At 44.5% G+C, this 19,470-nt stretch overlaps 1 protein-coding gene across 1 annotated transcript in view; it reads left to right on the top strand.

The window, feature by feature from the left end:
- Nucleotides 1–276: 276 nt before the first annotated feature.
- RUNX1T1 (RUNX1 partner transcriptional co-repressor 1) overlaps nucleotides 277–19,470 on the top strand; it is a 153,499-nt gene continuing 134,305 nt past the window's right edge. Inside the window, exon 1 of the mRNA XM_036337784.1 lies at nucleotides 277–546. Coding sequence (XP_036193677.1) covers nucleotides 519–546 — 28 coding nt within the window. The 5' untranslated portion in view covers nucleotides 277–518. The remainder of the gene's footprint in view (nucleotides 547–19,470) is intronic.

Below are 19,470 nucleotides of genomic sequence, written 5' to 3'. Positions count from 1 at the left end.
CCGAGTGCGGTGACGGCGCCCAGGGCGCGGGCGCGCGCGGCGGGGCTGGGGTGGGCGCTCCCCGCGCAGCGCGCGCGGTGCCCGCTCCCCGCCGGCGCCCGGCCGCCCCGCAGATAAATGCGGCGCCGGCCGCGAGCGTGAGCCAGGGCGGGCGAGGCCGGCGCGGACGCCGCCGGGGACCGTGGCGAGCCCCGCGCCCCGCATCGCCTGCGTCTGCCGCCGCCGCGAGGCGGAGGGAGGGCGCGAGGGGGGCGCGCGCGGTGCGGAGCCCCGCCAGCCTGGGGCGCTGCGTGGAGGCGGCCTTGGCGGACGTCCAGACCCCGGGCTCGGGCACCGCAGCTCGCCGTGCGCGGGACCGGCGGCCGCGGGCGCTCGGCGGCGGGACCGGGCGGCCTCCCGGCGAGCGCGCGGGGGCCAGTGGCCGCGGGTGCGGCGGCCTCGGGAGGGAGGCGGCGCCGCGCCCCGCCGGCCGGCCGAGACGACGGGAAGTTTTATTGGCAGCTCGGGAGCCGTGGCGGATGGTGGGACTCTCCGGCCCTGTGCAGTGTAAGTGCCCGCGGGCGGCGGGCGGCGGGGCCGGGCCCCGGGCCATCGCTCCCCGGATTCCGATGGCCGGCCGCGGCGTGGGGGGGCCGCGGCGTGGGGGGGCCGCGGCGTGGGGGGACTCGGCCCGGAGCCCGCAGCTGGGCTGGGCTGGGCTGGCCGCTCCGCTCGGGTCGGACTACGCGGCGGGGGCAAGAGGAACAGCGCCGGCCACTCGGTCTGCGATGACACTGAACTTCACGGGGCAGCCAAGGATGCGATTTGCACTCTCAGGTTTCCCGACGGCCTTTCAGGAAGAATTTCGCTTCTCTCTCCGCGGTCACTCACGCTGTGTGAGCAGGACGATGACTCGTGGTCCCCCCAGTCCCCCCAGCGCCGGCCAAGCAACTGGACAGGGCGCCCATGGTGCGTTTTGGCAGGTGGCCCTAAACCCGCATCGTGGCTTTTTTTTTTTTTTTTTTTTTTTGCGTTTGTTTGTTTTTACATCTGGGAAGGGAAAGGCTCGTTTAGGCGGTGGAAAACTTGGCTCTAGGAGCAGGAGAGCGAGTCTTAACTTTGAGACCCGGCTGCGACTAGGGTCGTGGTCCTGGCGGCGGCGCGGAGGCGCCTGCGCTGGTCGGGGAACTTCACCTTGTTGCTCCCAGGCTTTTAGGGTCGTGAGCCCTTCGGGGGGCGGAAGGCAGCCCGGACCCGAGCACCTCCCGACCTGCGGGCTTCCCCGAGGGGCCGGGGGGCAGCGTCGCTCCCGCCCGACCTCTGCGCCCTCGGGGCCCCGCCGCCCCGGCCCCGGGGGTGTTCCCGGTGCCAGCCCGGAGGCGGTGCCCACCCACCTCTCCGGAGCCGGAGCTGGAGCTGGAGCCCGGGGTTCTGCAGCTCCCGCCCCGAGGAGCCCGGGCGGGGAGCCTCGTCCGGGGGGATTGTTTTGATTTCCAGAAACTCGTCCGGCTGAGCCGCTGAACCCGGGGAGGAGCGCGCGGGGCCCCGCCGCCCCCCGCTCCCACTGCGAGCCCGGAGGACTGGGTGGATGGCGCACCCAGACCCCGCGCCCGGGCGGACCTGTCGCTGGTCCGGACGCCTCAATCCAATGCGGTCATCTCGGCACCGGCGCTTAAATTATTATTATTTTTTTCCTTGGAAAGGGTGGGCAACCCTTGGGAAAGTTGGAGGACTGTGATGATGGGAAGCAGGATGCGAATCGAGGTGGTTGCTAAAATTAACTGCCCTCCCACCCCACCCCCGCGCGCCTTTCAGTGCGGAGGATTCGGCAGGGGAACCTTGCAGTCCTGGGTCTCCTTATTCCTTGCAAAGCATGATGGAGACATCTTCGGAGCATAGCTTTCCTTCAAGACGGGGCACCTCCACTCCCAACGCGCCCCCAGGGGCCCGGCTGCTGCCTGCTGAGCGAGTCTGTAAAACGAGGCTTTCAGGAACAGCTAGTATCCCCCGTGGCAGACGAGTCCCCAAGGCCAGGGAGAGGCCACCCCAGACCAACTTCATGTGCTTCATGTTGCTCGGAGCCCCCCTGAATTTTTAACTTGCCTTCCCTTAATTAATCTGCCCGGGGTCTGTATATGAATGGCTGTCCGCAGCTGCTGCAAATTGATTTATCCCCCGATAAAGGCCGGGTTGCTGACCAAAGCATTTTCTTTTCTACCTTCTCCGTGAACTGAGATCTGTTTTACAGGGCTTCGCCCCTCCGGGTCTCCTTTAAAACATCTGTAACGTTTTTAAGTGCGTTCAGTGGCTTTTATCATCATCCCCCCCTCCCTTTGCCTAGGACAGAGTGGAACTGGGTCTGTGCCCAGCGAGCCCACACTCACTAGAATACAAATTGACTGGCTTCTCTGTGATAAATGGTTTGTTAGTGTCGGGAGCCTCCTTTTAGTTGATGGCAGCGTTTTGCCTTGGCCATGGGAGATTCTGTTGTGCCCAGTTCCTCCCGTCACCCAGTTCCTTAGGAAACACGTTGGCAAACTCCATTGTTTCTTAACCCAGAGTAGCCCCAACCTGGGTGTTTATGTGTCAGCTGTGAGGTGTACAAACACAGGCAAATTCTGATTTCCCTCCCCGCTTCTTTCCCTGTAAAAGGTAGTCTAGTTTTCACATCCTGGGGGCTTTCAGATAACATAGATAAGGCTGTCTGATTTTTTTCCCTTCCTTTTATTTTACTGATTGCTATTTTTAAAGGGAGGTCTGACAGTCTTACCCAATATTAATCGTGGAACCTCAGTTTGACCCAGGTTGTTTTTGCAGCTAGAATGGATGTGGAGGAAGTTGAAGTCTATCATTTCTTTTCATGGGCTGCATTGAGCATTGGGTATTTCCTTGGTTTATTCTTTCAAAAGACAAAATTCCAAAAAAAAGGGAGTCAGGCTTATTTTGAGTGTATGAAAAGTGACTTTAAGATTATGCTAAGGGAACGTCTTTATATTCAAAGTCTTTGTTTTAAGCATATATTTATTGCATATCATTTAAACAGCAGTCACCGTATTTGAAAAGCTAAGTATTGAGTGGGAGAATTTGACTATGTGGTTTCTCCAGTGGCCAGGCTCAGATCTAAAATAATCTGTGGCCCACTAACACCTGCTAATAATTTGATTTTTAAAATGATCCTTAAAGGGCCTTTCTAATAAGCATTCTACTTGCCATCCAATGCAAACTGTACCATTAATTGCAAGTTGCTGGAAGTAGTAGGATAGTATATTTTGCAGCTACAGGACAGCAGCTTTTTAATCTTTTTACAGTTTTCCCTTTCTAAAGTAAAGTAAAATATTGCTCTTGATGCTGGTATTTGATGATGAGTTGTCTCATTGAGGATGCTCGTCTAAATATTTGCAGATAAAAGAGCACTTCAAAATTGGCAGAGAACTACACAAATGTAAAGTATCATTATTATTGATTTTATTGTGAAATAGAATCTTAGCAGAAAACAAAACACCCCCCCCCCCCCCCATTGAAAAGGGATCACGAGAAAGCAATGCTTCTAATAGGAATACTGGGCAGTGGTTGTCAGTTCAGGACATTCTTCACTGTCAAATCCTGTTTCTCACTTCTTTGATGTTCACATCAGCTGACAGGCACTGAATGCAAAGCCTTCTTCATTGAGGTTTTAGGCAGGCAACATAGCCCTTCATAGAAAAGCAGTCTGAAAAATTGGCACCTGCAGGATTTGCATGTGAAAAAAAGCGCGTCAGTTGCATTTTACTGGAGTCTGTTACCGTAAGTTACATAAGTTCAGTGAGAAAAGATATTTATTTGTTGCTGTTTGGGCATTTGAACTTCTTTGTTTTACATGCAGCTTATTAACCATATAGTGTTCCATAGACTTTATTGTTAACAGAAGAAGGAAGAAGTAGTGTCTGGCTTTCCAGAAGTTATTTATTATGGAGTGGATTTATTTTTAACCATGTGCTTATTTATTACACAGTACACTCACATCCATAGTTCATGTACCTTAAAATGTACCTTAAAATGATGAACTCATACAACTTTCAGAATAATCTAGAAGAAGTTAAATAAACACATAAGATTAGGTTGACATAAGTATCTTTTGAAAAGAATCTAGCATTTTCAGTTAGATACTTGAATAACAAGTTAAAATCTGTAAGAAGAAAATGAAATGTTTCATCCTTCAAAACCTCAGGAAAATGTTACGTTTCCTCCCACTTGACTTGTTAAAGTGCTTATCACTAAAATGCCTTTAAAAAATATCATAGTGAACCCTATTTATGCAAAATAACTGTTAAGTCAACGAACACCTTTGTGAACTATTCCTGGGGACATTTTATTCAGCATAAGTTATTATCTAAAGAGATACCTTCCAACCCCACTTTTTTTTTTTTACACCCATTAATATAAGAGTTCCTAAATAATGTTTAAAGAACAGTGAGCATTTTATTAAAGCAAACATTAGTTCAGTTTAATGGAGGTAATTGTGAGTGATAAGACAGAGCAGGTTATCTCTGTGTTGTTTAAACAGAAGGAGCTACTTTGCACCATTTCCAGTAGCCATCTGTGGAAGGGAAGGGTTTGCACCTGTCTGTCCACACTAATTATAGATTAGGGCCAAAGAAATGAAATTCGAGGAGGTTTTCAGCTAATGAAATCCATACTGATTTTATTGTAAATGTGTTTTATGTAAAGAGGGTGATGGTTGAGTTATGAGTGAATAAATCGCTACGTAGCTGCTAGGCACTTGGTTTCGAAGCACAATTCTGCTGCATTAACCTTTGATATTAAAAAAAAAAAAAAAAAAAAAAAAGACAAGCCACTTAAAGATGGATGCTAGCCTTTGTTTGACATCCACAGCAGCAATTTAGTGAGGAGCAGGGAGGTTCAGCGTGCAAGTTAAAAATGTGCTATGAAGCTGCTTACGTGTTAAGAACAGTCTAATATTTTGAAATGGAGATGATGTAGAAGGTTTAGGTTCTGTATTAACTTATGTACATAAAACATCCGAAAATTAGAAAGCCTTTTTTTTTTTTCTGTAGTTCAGTTTCACATAAATGAGGAATTAAAGTAAAATGAGTGAGGAATGCATTCCTCAATAAAAGGTCACATGGATGTCTACCACATCTGTTTATAGTAATTATGAACATAATTAACATAAGAATTACAAATGAAATAATGACAAGCTGAGCAATGAGATATTATGCTGTAATGGTCATATGCTGGAATTCTCACATTATAGCACACTAGAATTCACATACTCAAAGAAAGAAAGAAAATGCTAGATTTTTATCTGAATTAATGCTTCAAAACTTATCTGCCTGGGGCAGATGGACTTCTTGCTTTTATAGGAAGGCACCCTATTATTAAGATGAGAACTAGTTGCAATTAAGATTTCTAGTCACCAGCCTGGACCTTAAGACAGCTGTGATTATAGAAACCACTTTCTGCTGGACACTTATTCTGTGATTATAGCTCTTGATTGTTATATTGCTTTTTTAAAAATGGAAAGCTTTGCAGCAAAGTATTTGCTTTGGAAGAGAGTCATGGATTCTTCCCATTTGAGAATTGGTTGATCTTTTCTGTAACTGTGAGTCAAAAGTCAATGAACAAACAAGGTTGTAATAGAAATACTGCACCTCTTACAAAATAAGAACATTGGCAAATCGGTTTTTGCACACCTTTCTTCATGTCTTAAGTGTTTAGATGCTTTTAAAAGAAAAATATGTAAGCCCTTTCTGAGTTTGCAAGTACTGCATGGGTTTTTCTTTTCTTTTTTTAATAGCATTTTTTTAAAGAACATGTAATGGAAAATTCACTGGACATTTGTAAATTGTATTTTTTTTTTTCTTCCTAGAGTTGCATTCGATTTACAGGCATTTGCATGTAGTCTGTGTCCAAATTGATCTACTGAAACATAATAAAGGGGAAAGTATGTGTGGTTGGATTTGGTTACTCTGAATGCAGTTTTGTATAACAACTAGGGAAAATGTGAGAGGTCACCTTTTATAAGAGCTGAAATGATATCCAGGAATCTGTTATTAAATTTAAAACACGGGAGAATGACAGAGTAGCCCATGTAGAGCTCACTCATTAGGGAATGTACCTGCCAGATGATTCACTTCCTACCCTCGCGCCCTCTCTAACTACTGAACCTGCCCACTTTCTGCGGATTTTTTGGAGAAGTATCACCTTTTACTCATCTCGGTGATACCACGAGGTTGCCCAGGTTGTTGGGTTACTGGAGGGTTGTGGCAGACCCCCTTGTACCTGGCCTTCATTGCAAAGATTTTTCACACACGCCCTTCCCCCAGCTGTGCCCAGTTTGTTTCACTGTGCCTTACCTATCAAATTTCCCGTGATTCATTTGTCGGAGGTGGGGGGAGCATGGTGAAGCGGGTGGGGGCGGGGGGGAGTGGGAAGGGGAGGGAAGATCCACTACACATAACACTGTGTTTGGGTTGACCATGCTTCACCTCATTTTCTCAAGGACTTCTTCAAATTTGTCTCCTCTGTGAGGCCACGCTCTTGCTCATGTATGTTGTTTTTTTCTTTCTCTACTCACTGGCCGTCCTCCTCTCAGCCCTACCATTTCTGTCCCTTTGTATGGAGACACCACACACCCCGTGTGTTATAACCCCAAGCGTCACTGTGTGCCATGAGCAGTTCTGCAGTTTACTGGCTATTTCATTCTGAACTCACACTTCCTACTGCAGCGAGAGCTTCTTAACACCTCCACATACGCCCCACCCCCCACCAATAAAGTAACCTTTTTCTAATTAATATATTTTTATGGGTTTCAGAGAGGAAGGGAGAGGGAGAGAGAGATAGAAACATCAATGATGAGACAGAATCGTTGATTGGCTGCCTCCTGCACGCCCCCTACTGGGATTGAGCCTGAAAAACCCGGGCATGTGCCCTTGACCGGAATTGAACCCAAGACCCTTCAGTCCACAGGTTGACACTCTATCCACTGAGCCACACCCGTTAGGGCTGAAGTAACCTTTTTGCTGCATTATCTGCACTCCATTAAGGATGTGATCAGGTGTTCAGATGGTCTGATGGGTGCCTTTACAAGTGAAAAGGGGCTGCTACGGGGCTGACCAGATGTGTCTCCTTCCTCACCCTGATGCGGTGGAGGATGAACTCTGGTCTGATGGGCAAGCCTTGGCCCTGCTTGGTCTCTGGCGGGTTCTTGGGCCCTGGGTGGGTGAAGAGCTGGGAGGCAGCTCAGGCAGGGACTCGTTGCCTCCATTGCAAATTCCCACCCCGAGCATCTGTGTTGCGAGATGTACACATAAGGACCCTCCTCCCCAACAGTATCTGGAGGTGGAGCAGATGTCTCCAGGAGTCACCTGTAGCCACCAATCCTAAGTGCTCCTTCTCATCACAGGAATACTCGCTACACACGTCCTGTGCTGGGATGCATTAAAGCAGAGAGGTTCAGTGTCTTGCCTGTGTCTGTCCCTGTCATGGGGGGATGTGTGTGTGCGCGCGCATGTAAGTAATTTAGGGGTATTGGGGTCAGCAAAGAAAGAGGCAAGAACTCCCACTTGAGGTTGGTCTGGAAGGCTGTGTAATCGCGCTGAGCACTCAACTAGGTTTGTTTTACAAACTGTGGCTATTTGGATGGAGGTAAGAAGGCAAATATGTCATTGATACACTCACCCTCTGACCTCGACAGAACCTCCAAAATGACCGTGGGCTAGCCGAGGAGCAGACATAGAGTTTGCTAGCCTGGACTCCCCCCTTCTCTCAGGTTAGGGGCAGATTTGGGAATGCAGGAGACCACCCGCCGTTCATTCTCACCGGGCCTTGGGTACCTCCATCCTACTTACTGGCCCCCCTCCCCCCCCCCCCCCCCCCCGCACCATCCTGGGGCCTGAAACCCTCCCCTTATTCCTTCAGGGTTTTTTTTCTCTCTCCTCCAGCCTGTCTCTCCCCTCTCTCTCCTACTTTTCCTCTCTCTCCTGCTCTGTCTCACATGCACCCTCTGTTTATTTTCCTGCCTCCATCTGGGCCCTGCTGATATTGTAATCACCCCGATGCATGTTGGCTCCTCTCGGCTCCCTCCTGCGCGCACACACTCACTCACACACAATGTGCCACCCTGACAAGCCTTTTACTTCTGATAAGCTCTGATGTGTGTTTAATGAATACAAAGCCACGGTCTGGGTGCCGCCTGGGCTGCGTTGCCTCTCTTGCGCTCCTTTGCCAGAAGGTAATCTCAGTGAACAGGGAGGGGAGGCGAGCGGGGAGGTGGGAGGGGTGGGAAGGAGCGGGGTGGGGGGGGGGAGCACGGAGAGGCTGATTTTCTCTTTCCCTCGCTCCCTTTCCAAATGATTCAGAAGTCGATAAGACCAGGAGAAGTGAAGATGTAACATGTTATCTGTCGCTCCTCTTAGCTGGCAGAGAGAATTTACATTTCAAGATTAGCAGAGGGAGAAAGAGAAATCTGCCTTTTGTTGTATGGGTGACGAGGAGACATCAGCCCTGGCCTGGCCGCTATCTCCCATCACCTCTGCTATCCCGACTGGACACGCCGAGGTGAGATTACCAGAGAGCCTTATCTTGAATTGGGTTTAGGTTTGCCAGCCTGAATAGCTTTAAAGAGACTCTATAAAAGGGGGAACAATGGCTTATTTATTGACTGGACACCGAAGCCTTTGGATGAAGAGGGGAGAGAAAAAAGCTTCTTAACAACTTGATTAGTTCATTTTTATTTTAAGGGGAGACCGTCTTCTAGGGCAAGGGAGGGCCAGAGAACTTCGGCAGGATTTGAATGACTTAAATGTCTGATTTCCTCTTCCCCTCCACCCCCTGCTTTCTCAGCAACCTCCCCCCCCCCCCCCTATTTTAACAGGAGTTTCATTTACCCCTTATTTGGAGGATTGGCAAACTGAGGAAAAAAGGTGCAGGCTTTGGGAGTTGATCATTTGTGTCTGATTTTATGTGACTTGGTTTGAAAGAGTGATGAATCGGTGCTAACGTACTCGAGTGAGCGAGAAAAGCTAACAAAGCCTACTTTTAATATGACGTTAGTTGATTTTCTAGTGTTGTTTCTACTTGGTCTAGAGAAAAAAGTCACTCTGAGCCTGTTAGGTAGACTGGGACTTTGGATTTGAACCCTGGGCATTTTTCCTTGGAGTTAGTTTTTAAAAAGAAGAATACAAAATGTTTTATTGATTCATGAGTGTATTTCCTAAAACTGTAATACCAACTTTGGAAGGTCCTCGAAATGGGTGAACATGGGGAAAAAAAAATGATTGTTTTGCCTCTTACCCCTTGTCAAGATAGGTATTTTCCTAGATAAATGCAATCCAGTCTCTAAAAGCCTAATTACAATTTGTTTAAAGCTAGGGGGCATGTTTTCTTGTTGACAGCACAATCCTTTGGGTAAGACAATAGAGCCCCATTATTTCACTTCCATTGACTGAACATATTGACATTTCAGGTTTGTTGTTGCCTCAGTGAGCATGGTGCAACGCTGCGATTCACAGACCAACTGGCCAGAGTGGCACATACATTACCGCGTGCCACTTCTGCCTTCAGGTTACCTTGTCCCCCAGGGCAGAATCCTAAGGGACAGCCTGGAATTTCTCCGAAGGGGCAGAGCTCTGTGGGCTGAGAGACCAAGAGAGGGAGCACGTTGTTGGAGCATCTTTAATGTCACCCAGAACTGGGTGTTGCAGAGAACTGTGTGCAGCACTTTTATTTAAAAATCTCAGAAGCAGCCTAGATACCAATCTTGCCTATTTTCCGTATAATAACCATTTTCCAGATCGGCCTTTACTTTCTCTGGGGGTGTGTACAGTGGTTGGTCACACCATGGAGATGTGTACCAGAGTGTGTGTGGGTGACGTCCAAGTCCAGGACGGCCAGACATCCCAGAACCTGCCAAATCTCAATCTGATAAAAGGCTGTGTAAGGCTCCTTCCAAAAGAGGAACTGACTTGACTGCTTGCTTCCTGTTTGCTTTTGGTGGGTGGAAATGGGGCAAAAGTAGGGTTACAGTCCTTATGGAAAATAATGCAATAATTAATTAATAATATTACACGAGTAAACCCTGTGTTCCACATACCCACAGCTCTCCACCTACTTTTGCTCCAACCTGCGTGCATAGGCAGTCATGTATAAAGATAAATATATGCATAGTTGAAGCAGAGGCAGGGAAAATAAATTCGAAGTATTCCTTATTTTCTTAGTGTAATCTACTTTTTTATACAGTCCGCTTACTGAGGCTCTGCATAAGAAAACAAAGTATTAGGCAGACATTGAGTCAAAGAAATGTGAATTGTACAAAAAGTGAATATGCAAAAACCTCAAAAAAGACATAACATATTTTTTCGAAACCGCAATGGAAATATAAAGCTGTTATTCACAGGCCTTATACACAGCAATTTTTGCCATCAAGTAGGCAACGGATGCCCTTTACGGCGGTTAGAACAAAACTAGTCCTTTATACCATTTTCATGAAAATGTTAGGTTTCTATTTGATCAGCAGGTGCTTTTGAGATGAAAGCCATGTGTAAATTTTCAGAAGGCCAAAAGTGTCAATTCAGAAAAGGAAAGTGATAAGAGAAAATGCAATCAGTTTTCCTGTTTTCAATTTGTGCAGGATTTGAAGAGCTGTTTTGTTAAACTGCCACATCTGCTCCAATATGAATATTGAACTACTTCCACTAAAAATAACAACCTATAATTTGGAAGCCACTGCAGTCTTTTGTTAGTGAGTGGGTTATTAAAAAAAAAGAAGAAAAAAAAACCACACACAACAAAACAAAAAACAAAAAGAGAAAAGAAAAAAAAAAGACAATTTTCTTTTTTGACAATCTCTTGCCTAATGTGCATTTTCATTTGTTGGCACTTTTATCCTCAGCAGATAAGTGGTATTATGTAATTAGAACCTCATCTTGTTTGACTATGAAAGTGGTTTCCATAGGTGAAAATCGGGTATTATAAAAGGGGTTTCAGACAAATCAAAATTTATTTTTAAAAAGCCTGTTTAAATACAGTTATTTAAAATGAGATAGTTATTCCTTACATTTTCTAATAACACGTTTTTTAACTTACTGCTGACTATTATAACAAAGTTAACACTGTTCCTTTGCATACTGAGCATCCTGTGATTTATTTCACCTTTAATATACCTGTAAATGTAAGTTTAAACGAATCAGAGATTTTTTTTTTACCTAACTGAGCTTTCAGAATAATATTTTTCATGCTTAAATAAAATGATTAAATTATGCTTGAGTGCCTGCATACAAAAGCTTTAGCTTCTATGGCACTGCTAATCAAATAAGTTTTATGGACAGGGAAAATACCACATTAGAGAAAAAATTAGATGCATTTCACTGGTGACATTTCTAGAAAAGACATGTTCTTTTTTAAATCAGCCAGAATTAATGAGGAAGAAAACTCTAACACATCTTAAATAATCAGTAAAAATAATACTGCATCCCTGTAATGAGAATGGCAGTGCAATCCATTTGAAGCTGGGCATAGAGAATTGAGGCCAGAAGACTGATAAAATTTGGATCAGGTTCAATATTCACTGCATCCACAATTGCAGTTGGGTTGACCTGTGTTTATAGTAGTAATGTGTCCAGGGTGAGATGTGATCACTGCCTACGATCAGCTAGAGCAGTGGTTCTCAACCTTCCTCATGCCACGGCCCTTTAATACAGTTCCTCATGGTGTGGTGGCCCCCAACCATAAAATTATTTTTGTTGCTACTTTATAACTGTAATTTTGCTACTGTTATGAATCGTAACGTAAATATCTGATATGCAGGATGTATTTTCATTGTTCCAAATTGAACATAATTAAAGCATAGTGATTAATCATAAAACCAATATGTAATTATATATGTGTTTTTCCGATGGTCTTAGGCGACCCCTGTGAAAGGGTTGTTCGACCCCCAAAGAGGTCGCGACCCACAGGTTGAGAACCGCTGAGCTAGAGGCTATGTAGCTTGTGGCTTCACACTTGGAATTTCCAGACACTCGCTACACAGATAAACCCAGAATATCTGCAGCATGGGCTAAGGCAGCGGTTCTCAACCTGTGGGTCACGACACCTTTGGGGGTCGAATGACCCTTTCACAGGGGTCACCTAAGACCATCGGAAAACACATATATAATTACATATTGTTTACTGTAGCAAAATTATAGTTATGAAGTAGCAATGAAAATAATTTTATGGTTGGGGGTCACTACAACATGAGGAACTGTATTAAAGGGTCAAGGCATTAGGAAGGTTGAGAACCACTGGGCTAAGGGGATGACAGACAATGTGACACATTAGCATACTGGATTAACACATGCACTGCTTCTTCAGAAGAAGAGGTAGTTTAAAGAACAATACAGGGTGGGGCAAAAGTTGGTTTACATGAAACAGTTTATTCTTATATTATTATTGATTAATTATTGTCTAATTTTCTATAGGAACAGCTGTACACCTACTTTTGCCCCACTCTGTATGGAGTGTGTTCTTGTGATGACATCTAGGTAGCCAACCAAAGAATAATGCTTTGAAGGAGTTTCAGATTTGAAGCCACATTGTGGCATATTGTGCTAACACATCTTTCGCTGACCTGGGTCGCCATGTGGCTATGTTCCCTGGTAAAGCCCCAAGGACTTTGCCACCCTGAAGAAATGGTGCCAAGCCATGTGTCAGTGTCAGGAAGTGTATTTCACAGGCACAGCCCCATCATTTGGTGTCTCCTCTAATGAGTGGTTTGTGCTGGAGCCATGCTCAGTGCTGAAGCCTTAGGACCTTAGATAGTGTCCACAGGGGAGAACTTCTTGGGACTCTTCAAAATGTTCACACTTTATGATGTGATGTCCAGGCTCTGATTCAGAGATGTACTTTGTTAATGTCCCCCTTCTTTGATAGTTCTAATTGAGATTACCTGTATGATGTTTGTTTGTTTTTTTATCCTCACCAGAGGATATTTTCCCATTGATTTTTAGAGAGAGTGGAAGAGAGGGAAAGACAGAGAGAAATATTGTTGTGAGAGAAACACATCGATTTGTTGCCCCCTACATGTGCCGGGGCGGGGGAGGAGCCTGCAACAGAGGTACATGCCCTTGACCGGAATCCAACTTGGGACCCTTTGGTCTGCAGGCTGACACTCTATCTACTGAACCAAGCCTGCTAGGGCGTGATGACCTGTGTAATGTAACTCAAGAAGAAATGAAGCAAGCATTTGTTTTTGTAATTTCATTTTGGTCAAGCTATCAAAGGAAAGTTAGTATTTGGGTGAATGGGGCCTTTAGAATATGAATCTCGTTGAACGTGGAGAAAGGGTATGAATATAAAGTTTTCCCATTATTTGTCTAACAATCTAGGCATTTCTAAGTGCCTTAGGTAATGTGATTGACTAGCTTCATTAATCTTTTATCGCCTGGGGCACATACTACTTCTGTGAGCGTGCTCCAAGCTTTCAAGGGCTGCCACCTAGTTGTTGGTCTTGGGAGAGAACAGAACTGCCAAATATTAGAGACCTACTATGAGCCTGGAGTTACTCCCCAACTCTCCCACCCCCCAACCAGGTCATCACTGATTTTAAGTAAATGCTTAACCAACAGTTCACTCTCTTTATTTCAGAGAGCTCCAGCCCTCACTACAAGACTTGCTGTTGTTGCTCTTCTGACCTGACCTTTTTTTGCCCTCATGGAAAACTGCAGTTTTCGTGTGTTCCCAAAATTGATTACCTACTTTGTTCCCAAGTTTCTTGTTCTTTGAATACCTGGTTTAATATTCTCCTTAACAGCTATGATGTCTATACATCCATTGTTTTCTCTACCTATGCCCTCACCCCCAACCTAGGAAACAGACTTGGCTACTAGCTGATAGATATCGTAGGATACCCCCAAGTGTATGCCAGTTTGTGTCCCTCCATATTTCCTAATCTCAGGTTTTTCCATTACTAAGTTCTGTTCCCTTGTCAAATACCACCTTCCCACACTTCACTGAATCTATGAGGAATGAGTCTGTTTCCTTTCTTGACCTGTCATTCAGCACCATGGACCCGTCTTCTGCCCAGTGTCCCTGGACCACAAGCTTGTCTTGATTTCAGCATCACCCAATTAGCTAGGTCCAACTTCTTGGTCACTTTTCAAGATAGAAGGAGAGGGATTCTGTACCATTTTGAGTTTGTAACTGTAGTTATACCTATAGTATCAAGCACTCTTTGTGTTACAAAAAGATGGACCTGGTATGTGTGCCTTTCTCTGACTAATAGGTGAACTGGGGTTCCCTTTTCAGTTTAGTCACTGACTTTTGCTGTGTGGCCAGAGGTGCATTCTAGCCCTCAGCTTCCCTCTTCAGTAGTGAAATGATGGGCAGACACAGTGATTAATAGGCTTCTCAACGTTAATATGTACGAGCCTATACAGGATACGGAGTAGGCTTTCAGAAATTTCCCATGGTTAGGTGAATGAAAATAAATCCACATATATGTTATTTTTAAATATATTTTTATTGACTTCAGAGAGGAAGGGAGAGGGAGAGAGATATAGAAACATCAATGATGAGAGAGAGTCATTGACTGGCTGCCTCCTGCATGCTCCCTACTGGGGATAGGCCCTCAACCCGGGCATGTGCCCTTGACCAGAATCGAACATGGGACCCTTCAGTCCACAGGCTGACGCTCTATCCACTGAGCTAAAGCGGCTAGGGCCTTATTTATATTTTTAATTCTTAGTTGGGGGGACACTACTAGTCTCCATATAACTGGGAAATGAAATCAGTGTAGAACATTGCTGTCTTTCTACTGCTCTCCTTTGTAAAGAGTGGCATTGGGAGTAGGGAGCCATTTTTTCCATAGCCATCCTGGACCTTAGATGATTGTCTGAAATGTTAGCTTGTTACTGAACCTTTTTCAGAGGTGAGTGCTGGAGGAATGAACCTGTTTATGCAATGAGAAGGAACAAAAGATTTTAGGTTTTTCTCAATAAAATAACTTTTATGCTTTTCCTTCATAGTTGCTGGATAGGATGAATTTGGTGCCTGGGGGCAGGTGTAATGGGTTGGGCTAAAGAATGGTGGTGATGGGTTGTGCTTATCATGCATTCATCGTACCCCACAGTCTCACGGTTTGGACTTAAGTCACTTACTTGGATATTTAGAAAATTGCCTCTTTAAGTCATTTTTTTGAGAGAATCTGGTAAGTAACAATTTATTTAAATGAATTAGGAACATTATCATTTGGCTAAGAATCAGTTCTTAAATAAGAAAGACTGGAAAATTGCCCTCTTGCATTGTCTGAAGAAAGTCTTCTAACGCTCCTAAAAAGAGTTAAAAGCCCACTTATTACCAATAACACTTTGATTTTGCACTTTTCTTTAGCTTGTAAAAAATATAGACATTATTAGTATTTTAATCCTAATTTGTGAATTTTTAAAAAAATGAATGTGGGCTGAATTTCTTTGCAATTTAGGAACTATTGCATTCTTATATTTGTGATTTGATCAAGTTGAGCACTTTGTCATCATCAGGATGGCAATAGAAACATGTACTGTTTTTGCCCTAGCTGGTTTGGCTCAGCAGGTAGAGCGTCAGCCTGCAGACCAAAGGATCCAGGTTCGATTCTGGTCAAGGGCACATACCTTGGTTGCAGGCTCCTCCCTGGCCCTGGCCCTGGTCAGGGCTCATGCAGGAGGCAACCAATCGATGTGTGTATGTGTTTCTCTCACATCGATATTTCTCTGTCATTCCCTCTTCCCCTTTCCCTAAAAATTAATGGAAAAATATCCTCAGTTGACTATTAACAACAACAAAAGAAACTTCTGTTCTTTAGGAATATCTACACTTAAAGTTATTTTCATCTGTCACTTAGAAATGACAGCCACAAGAATCAACTGTTGCTTCATGGGTGGTAGAATATTTTCTCGTTGGCATTCAAAGTTCGGTGGGAGGCCACATTGAACTTTTTTGCCATAAAGGAGAATGACTTAAAATAGTTGTGTGGTGAGCTTTTAGTTGGTACCTGAGTTGACTGGATTGACTATTGCATTAGAGAAAATGTTACCCTGAGATGTAATGGCAGGTTGTCTAAGGAAGCTCAACAGCCAGGAGCCACTAAAAATAAGAGGCAATCTTGCCGGAACAGTGATCAGCTAGATGTGCCCAAGTCTGTTTGAGCACCAGGAGGGAAAGGCAGCTGTAAGGTGCTGTTACAGAGAGTATTTCAGAGGTCCCTTTATTACACCTCGTGCACCTGGTGCCCAGGTAGGAGCTCAGAAAGGTTTTGAAAAAGTAGGGAGATAATGGTACCAGCAAATGCTGACAGAAAGTCGCGGTGCAGGGAGTTAGCAGCGTTTGCAGAGAGCATTTCAAATGCACATTAGACTTGGCAAGCGGAATACCAAAGATTGGGAAGTCATCCCCCAGTGGATGCTGTAAGCAGGATGTAAGTTGTGCGTTAAATACAAAGTCTGAGGAAGTTGGTTGGTCTGTTTGGTTAAAACAAGATGTACTATGCTCTCTTCCCTAACCTCAGGATATAGGAAGATGTGAGAGCTGCAAAGCAGGTTAGGGAAGACTGCTAGTTTATTTTCTGAATCTATGCATATGTTATGTACACAGTGATGAGCAAACACAGCTGGGAAGAACAGCAGATGATATTGGGACTGGAACTGTGGTGTTTATCAGACTGACATAGTAAACCTTTCCTGTGGAAGTGTCCTTTTTAAGTGAGTGTCAGGATTGGCTAACCTTTATCGTGTGTCAGACAAGTCTTCTTTACTACCCACCCCTTTGCCTACCTGTTACATATTTTCATTCTCATCTCTAGCTAGATTTATTTAGAAACAAGACTCATGTTTTTGACCTTTGGTGGGAAACATATGTGAACAGTGAATTCTTATCCCTTTGTTTAAATAAGGGTAGATAGGTCGGTTCAGGTCTAAATGGAAAGTAAATGTGATCCATCTCCATTGTCATGTCCAAGTCAAGCTTTGAGTTGGCTAGAGGGAGCAGATATTAAACATCAAAGGAAAAATATAAATGAAGGACAATAAAATAAGCAAATCACTAAGCTTAATTTGAATATTTTTAAAGAAAGGCAAATGCATTTTGGGGAGCCCTGATAATGACACCTTTTAGAGTATCTGAAAGAAAATTGAAATTTTTAGTCTTGGCTGAAAACCTTTAGCAAATTAATAAATGTTTAATGAATTCCTACTATATGTAAAGCCATATTTTAGATGGAGACACTGAGCAGGTAGGAGGCTAAGTTCCCACTGAATGGTAAACCCACGCAGGACAAATTAAATATCTACACATGATCATAGGGTTTAATTACTTACCAGTTAAATTATACAGTAAATGACATTTTAGAGGCTGGAGGGAGTTGGGATTTAAGCTTGTCTTGAGACAGGTAGGATTTATCAAGGCAAAGTTATTGTAATGGGGTTGTGGGCAGCCTAACTGTTGAACATACTTTATTTATTTATTTTTGTGATCCAGTATTTTTTTTAAAATATATTTTTTATTGATTTCAGAGAGGAAGGGAGGAGGGACAGAGAGAGAGAGATAAACATCAATGATGAAAGAAACTCATGGATCAGCTGCCTCCTGCACGCCCCCTACTGGGGATCAGGCCCACAACCTGGGCATGTGCTCTTGACCAGAATCAAACCTGGGACCCTTCAGTCCACAGGCTGATGCTCTATCCACTGAGTCAAACTGGCTAGGGCTGTCATCCAATATTTTTAAAATATTTTAAATTGAATTTATTGGGGTAACATTGGTTCATAAACCCAAACAGATTTCAAGTGTACGACTCAATAAAACATCATCTGAACACTGCGTCATGTGCCCATCACCCCAGGCAAAGTCTCTTTAGGTTCCCGTTTGTGGTTTTGTTATAAAATCTGTCAGAATTGAATTTTTAATTTAATTAACCCCTCATTTATCCCCTCTCTGCCCTCTTCTGCCTCTATTCATCCCCTCCACCCCCCAAGAATCACCAGACGGTTGCTCATGTCCATGAGTTCTCTCTCTTTTTAAAATTTTTTTCTCAATGTCCCCCAACACCCCCCACCCCCCACCCCAAGCTGTCCGCCTGCTCTCCGTCTATGAGACTGTCTCTGTTTTGCTTGGTGGTTCAATTTGTTCATTAAATTCCACATATGCGTGAGATCATATAGTTCTTGTCTGTCTCCGACTGGCTCATTTTACACAACGGAATCCTACTCTGCCGTAAAAAGGAAGGCATTTTTACCCTTTGTGACAGAATTTCATTTTTTGGAGACTTACATTTTTCTGTTGTCAGTTGTGCTTGATAAACATTAATCACAGGCCGCTAAAAAGAACAACTTGTGGCGGTATGTCCAAGAAGTTGACAGTGGTAGTTTCTTGGGCAGAAGAAAGTGGGGCCTAGGCCTGAATGATTGTAAGGAGAGTTTTTGTTTGCGTCTCTTGGTCCTCTTGAGCCTTTTTGTGCGTCTGGTGTCTGTGTCACTTACTGTAAGGCAGGAGACTGCGGCAACAGCCTGCGATGGGCGGGTTCTGCCCTCCTGGGGGGAAAATTGTGTTGCTCTATTAACTGCCAGAGGAGTGGAGTGGAGTGGAGTGGTGGAAAGACCCAGCACCCAAGTGCTTTACGACCTGTCGTATCTCCTCCTCCCCTCTCCTGCTTCACCTGGAAAGATCCTCCTCTGGGTGGTAATGACATGACTTCCTAAGGTTGTCGTGAGGATCCCAAGAGATACCTGTGAAGCATAACTTTCAGTCAAGACTTACTTGCTTATTCTCAGTATCCCAGGTGGCCTCTTTGGAATTATCCTCCATTCTCTTCATTCAGCAAATACTTAATGCAGAGTCTGGGGGGACATAGAGATGTTCAAGATAGACAACACTGCCCATTTGCTAGAGTTTTCTCACCTCAGCCTTAATTAAGACCCTTTCCTGAAGGGATCCCACTACATCCTCCCCCAAGTCTATAATGAAACTACTCTCTGAAGCCTTCGTGACCTCTCTTCCTCAGAAATAGGACTTATCAAATAGGACTTACCGCATCCAACGTTTGCTACCACCCATATGATCCAGACTTCTCTTCTGGTTTGTAGGAGTCTAGAACAATTGGGGTACTATTGGATGTTTTTAAAAATATTTGTTGATCGCTCCTGCCTTGAAATCAAGTTGTTTACCTCATACTGTTCTGAAATCTTCCATGGCTAAGATGGAAATGAAAATTTGGTTCCAAGAACATGTTTTTTATTCAGTCTCTTCCCGCCTTGGTCCCCTGTCTGTGTTTTCTCTTATGGAATATACAATGTATTGCTGTCATATTTTGGCATGTACCTTTCAGCAACCCAAACAAACAAACAAAAAACACCCCCATGGACAGAATTAGCCCTGGGCACATCTTAACTAGTTCTGTGTATTTATTTTTTTGCCCTGAAGTGTGCAGGTGAGACTTTGTAAAGTATGATCTCCCTGAAAATTGTAAGCAAAATATTGTGTGAC

Source organism: Myotis myotis, unplaced genomic scaffold, assembly GCF_014108235.1.
Source record: "Myotis myotis isolate mMyoMyo1 unplaced genomic scaffold, mMyoMyo1.p scaffold_m19_p_16, whole genome shotgun sequence".
Lineage (NCBI taxonomy): Eukaryota > Metazoa > Chordata > Mammalia > Chiroptera > Vespertilionidae > Myotis > Myotis myotis.
This window is presented reverse-complemented; position numbering and strand designations above follow the sequence as displayed.